The 4,815-nt window shown below is 35.9% G+C and overlaps 1 protein-coding gene across 1 annotated transcript; it reads right to left on the reverse strand.

Moving 5' to 3' along the window:
• Positions 1-1,327: 1,327 nt before the first annotated feature.
• LOC110102897 (protein COP1 SUPPRESSOR 2) lies at positions 1,328-4,313 on the reverse strand. The gene is made up of 5 exons (XM_020831407.2): positions 4,121-4,313; positions 3,824-4,024; positions 3,633-3,747; positions 3,426-3,499; positions 1,328-1,490 (listed from the first exon to the last, which is right to left on the reverse strand). The coding sequence occupies exons 1-5, from the start codon at positions 4,198-4,200 to the stop codon at positions 1,328-1,330; spliced, it is 633 nt and encodes a 210-aa protein (XP_020687066.1). The 5' UTR covers positions 4,201-4,313.
• Between the last annotated feature and the right edge of the window lie 502 nt (positions 4,314-4,815).

Consider the following 4,815-nt stretch of genomic DNA (forward strand, 5'->3'; position numbering starts at 1 on the left):
AGTTTTTCCCTCTCAAACCTATTGTTTTAACATATCCGATCTAAAAATACTCTAAGATTATGACTCTAAATAAATGTAAGAATATAATTCTTAACTTCTTAATCATTATGTTGAAATTGTTTAGAATCATAGTTAAATGGATTTATTTAAATTGCTAATTTAGTGTTGTTAACTTACCCTGATATTAGATCCTATATCTAGAATATATCATTAAGCACTGATGCCAAATGATATGTAGAATGTATTTAGCTCTAACATTTCTAAAGCAGATCTACTATGAAATATAGAAATGCAACAAACACATAAAATTCAATGTCACAATCTTTAATTTTTTTAACACTTGTTCATTACTTGCATTGATAACCAAAAAAATAACAAAAATCAACTAAGACGAAAGACCTTCTATTCAAAATAATTAATAGAATTGTATAACCAAGAAAGCTACCTATCTAGTTGAAATCTATGCAATTTTTGAAAATTGTATTATATCAAATTTGAGTGCAATCAATCATAAACTAAATCTAATAATAAAATTTAGAGCAATAATTTAAATAGAAAGAACAAAATCACTAAAAACAAAAGAATCAATTCTCATACTCATATGAGAAATTATCCTCTCTCAAAACCATCTTTCACTTGTTAAGGAGTTGACTTCATCTTTCACTTGTTAAGGAGTTGACTTTCCCAAGTAGTAGTACATCTAACTGTAACTTTTTTCCCAAGTTGTAGTACATCTAATTGGACATCTTTCACTTATTAAGGAGTTGACACCTAATTAGAAAACCCATTAGGATTCCCTTTCACAAATTAAAGCAACACAAAGTCGCAATATCTCAATAGCAAAGGAAGCCACAAAAGAATACTTACTAAAAGAAAGCTGCTGTGGTGCATCCTCTCTCAAAACTCTCTCACTTGATAAAGGAGTTGAGTTTTCCAATTAGAAGGAATAATACATCCAAGTATCTAACTGTAACTATATTTGGAACTAGGTTTTTTGTGTTTTTTCCATGCTCAAAACTCCTAAGTGCAAAAACCCATTGGAATTCCCTCTCCCAAATTAAAGCAACACAAAGTTGCGATATCACAATAGGAAAGGAAGCTACAAAAGAATGCTTGCAAAAAGAAAGCTGACGTGGTCACTTGCACACCAAAATAGGGAAACTAGAGTTTCTTAAGTGTTCTTTCTACTGAAAAAATATATAACAGGCAAGCAATTAAGCTTGCAAAAATAATTAGAGCAGAATACTTGAGTGTTATTTTTACTGAAGTGATCCAAATACCAAGCAAGATATCATTCTATCAAAATTAAAAATAAGTGTGCACGTGACTAACCTTTCCGAAGTTTTTCAGCATAATCTCTGCCACGATGAAAATAATCTGCACTGTAACTTGAAGGAATGCTTGATTCTGATTTTGTTCTACCTGTAAGCCTTTTTTCTTGCAGAATCTTCTTGGCCGCCTCAGTCTCTTCAATATTCCTCAACTTGTACCTGAAGACTATTGCAAATAAACATACAGTTCTAATATAAAGGAATCCCATCAGTGCATAATTCTTTTTGAAAAGTGATAACACCTATAACAAAAAATCAACGAATACCTTAACGAAATAAGTTCAAATCAGGAACTTAAGCTGATCTATAGCAAGATGTGGATCAGCATAATTACAGATTTATGGATGCAATAAAATAGATAAAAGGGAGTGAAATCATGGACCAACCTGATTACCAAGAAATCATACTCCACATTTGCATATTTAATGATATTAGACTCCATTACTGAGCAAATCAACCTTTAATCCAATTGCTAACAACACAGAAATGCAGATATCACAGTAACATAAGCACGTTCCATGGAGAAGTGTGAAATTAAATTTAAAGAAACAATGATGCAATTCAATGCAATAAAGCAAATAGGTATCCCAATCCATCTTAGCCAGCCTTCTCTCCATTGCAAACAGGAACATGTACTGGAGGCAAGAAGAAGGGTGAGGAGCAGCTGAAGAATATTTGTGTCAACACCTTCTCGCAAGCAAGGTCCATCATCGGCATTATGGAACCCAGCTGCATCACCCATTCCCTCACCGGCTTCATTTCCTGTGCTAATTCATAGAGATTTGTTGCTTGCATCTAAGCAACTTCTCGTCCACTATTCCAGCATTGGTGCATGCCACGGTGCATCTGCTACTTCATCAGCAAGGCACCCCACCAAGGGAACCACTTGCAAACACTCTAAAGGATATCAACTATCTCAAAGAAGAGGAAAAAAAGGTTGGGCTTTCATCTCCAAAATTAGATTTATCACTTACAAGAAGGTTCGCAAACCTCCATCAAGGATATCAAGGGTTAAGTGAAGCAGCTTCTTTGAGATATTAACTATCTCAAAGAAATGGAAAAAATGTTGGACTTTCATCTCCAAAATCAGATTTATCACTTAGAAAAAGGTTCCCAAACCCCCATCAGGAATATTGAGGGTTAAGTGAAGCATCTTCCCCTTGCTCATGGCTATAAAGCTAAAACCCAATGTAGCTATCTATACTATAGAAGGTTGTCCGCACCCTCCCCCGCAGTCCACCCAGTGCATAAGCCTCTCTCTATTGTGAAAATTATCAAAGAATTTAAAGTTATCAGTATAAGTCTTAACAATCAACAAGAGCAGTTATGTTATTTAATGCTCAACATCAGGTTCTGGTTTTCATGAAGCACTGTAATCTTCAAATTTCAAAATATGATCTAAGGGCAATCCAATTAAAGTACATTGAACGTTGTAGCCAAGCATCTATCCGCTTCTCATTGTGATGAAAATTTACATATCCAGAATAAGACTTCGTGTGGGACGGCTTTCTTACTGCTTTTTTAAGCAGTAAAAAAATCATCTCAAACAAAGCCTAAATCTCATTAAATGACTTTCAACTCAACACCATGATATAAATGTTCTCGTTGTTAGAAACATCAAGAATGAATGAGTAGCCTTTGAGTATTAATGCATAAGTGGATAAATGAGTCTTGATGAAAAGGAATCAATTCAACTTCTACTAGAGAAATGTTCTTATTTCCTCCTCACAAGTGGTTCACTTTTGTTACTCCTGGATAGCGTGATATGGATAAAAATTCCTTGCTACTTCAAATAATAGGCTTTCCCTGGATTCAAAATGCCCGAATTCAGACGTTCTTGAAGCTCACAATAAAATTCTCTCTTCTCATCAATTTGAACGAAAATATGCACGATTATGAAGCAAATGGCAACTTGGTACCATTACTTAGAGCTAAAGCTGCAATCTTGGCTGTATATCCACTAAACGAGCAATTGAAAGATCAAGTTTAGGGAGAAAGAGATAAGACTAGAAATGCATACAAGCGTGCATTCGCACGCACAAACAAGCACATGCACCAGCGAGAGAGAGATGGAATAGGCCATAAATAACTTACTCGATGGGAAGTTGAATTTCCGCGATTCCAGTGGTCCACTGCGTAGAACTTTCCTCTGAATTCCTTTTTTTCACCTAAAATGAGTGCAGTAGAAACAATTCACTTCTAATCCAAGCTACCTAGGCCTCATAGCTGACAATGGATGACAAAACACCTAACTTCTCCAATTTCACAAATAATTTAAGAAAAAGGGGGAAAAAAACTCGCCTTTAGATGCTCCGGTATGGCATATAGCTCGTCCATGGGATCTTTATCCTCTTTCTTACCAGAATCGATCTTCTTGCCTCTTTGCTTCGCGAGTTCTTGATCTACATACTTTAGCCTTCACATTATACAGGATTAAGTATACCTCGGTCCTATAAATGACTAGAATGAGGCACTAAATTACGGATCCTTACATGTTGGGATCCTCAACGATAACGGCGGTTTCCTGTGCGAAAGTATCCTGCAGGACGAGATCCTCCTTCTCCCCATCGCCCTCGGCCTTGTCTCCGGAGCGGACGAGGCCGCTATTTCCAGTTTGTGCACTCGGAAGAGCCGAAATGCCAGTCTTCCTCTCCCGCTGCTTTTGGAGAAACATTACCTCCTCCAACGCCATCCTAGATGTTCATATTCCTCCCCGATATTCAGACAGTAGTAGTAGAAGAAGAAACTAATAACAGAAACCCTACTCTTATTTCACGTTATTGTCCTACCTGCGGTCGTCTTCATCCTCGGATTCGGTCCCAAGTTCATCTTGTTCAAGTCGTCTCTTCCTGAAGTTCTTCGCGGGCATCGCCACTGCTCTTCCACCTCCGGCGGCTTCCTTCTCACCTCGTTGTCGGAGCTCCGCGCCGATGAGCGTCGACAAACAGACAACCCGAAAATTAAAATAAAAACATTTGATGCATACACTAATCAATATAAGATTAATCGCCAAATATCGATGAAACCAATCACCAGATAGTTAAAAATCCTCTCTTTTTTTCTTTCAAAAATAGTAACATTTGTCATAAATATTTCAGAATGCATTCAAAACTAAATATAAAGATTGTTGAGAGATTCAAAATAGTTTGAAATTAAAATATTTATATATTTAACATCTAAATTTAATTATTTTTTAGAAGCATAAAATTAAATTAAGTGTTGTAGAGATGAGTGACTTTTACTCTTAGAGAGGATACGAAATGAGGATATTCGTGAAAATGTTGGAGTAGATTTAGTAGAAGATAAGATTAGAGTCCCTTTGATAGTTTGGTCGCATAAAACGGCGGCCTTTTGATATCACGATTAGGAGAGTAGATGTATTAGATTTGACTTATGTTAAGAAAGCGAGAGGTAGACATAAAAAGGTTTGGTTACAAGATATTAGAAATAACTTTTTTTATTAGATTTAAATGAGAATTTGACT

The sequence above is a fragment of the Dendrobium catenatum genome, unplaced genomic scaffold (genome assembly GCF_001605985.2).
Source record: "Dendrobium catenatum unplaced genomic scaffold, ASM160598v2 fragScaff_scaffold_1117, whole genome shotgun sequence".
Lineage (NCBI taxonomy): Eukaryota > Viridiplantae > Streptophyta > Magnoliopsida > Asparagales > Orchidaceae > Dendrobium > Dendrobium catenatum.

Excerpts from the sequence above, each read along its gene's own strand:
- LOC110102897 (XM_020831407.2), bottom strand. The coding sequence starts at position 4,200 with ATGCCCGCGAAGAACTTCAGGAAGAGACGACTTGAACAAGATGAACTT. Across the intron at positions 4,025-4,120 it reads GAGGATGAAGACGACCGCAG|GATGGCGTTGGAGGAGGTAA; the intron begins GTAGGACAATAA and ends ATGAACATCTAG. Across the intron at positions 1,491-3,425 it reads GAAATTCAACTTCCCATCGA|GTACAAGTTGAGGAATATTG; the intron begins GTAAGTTATTTA and ends AATAGTCTTCAG.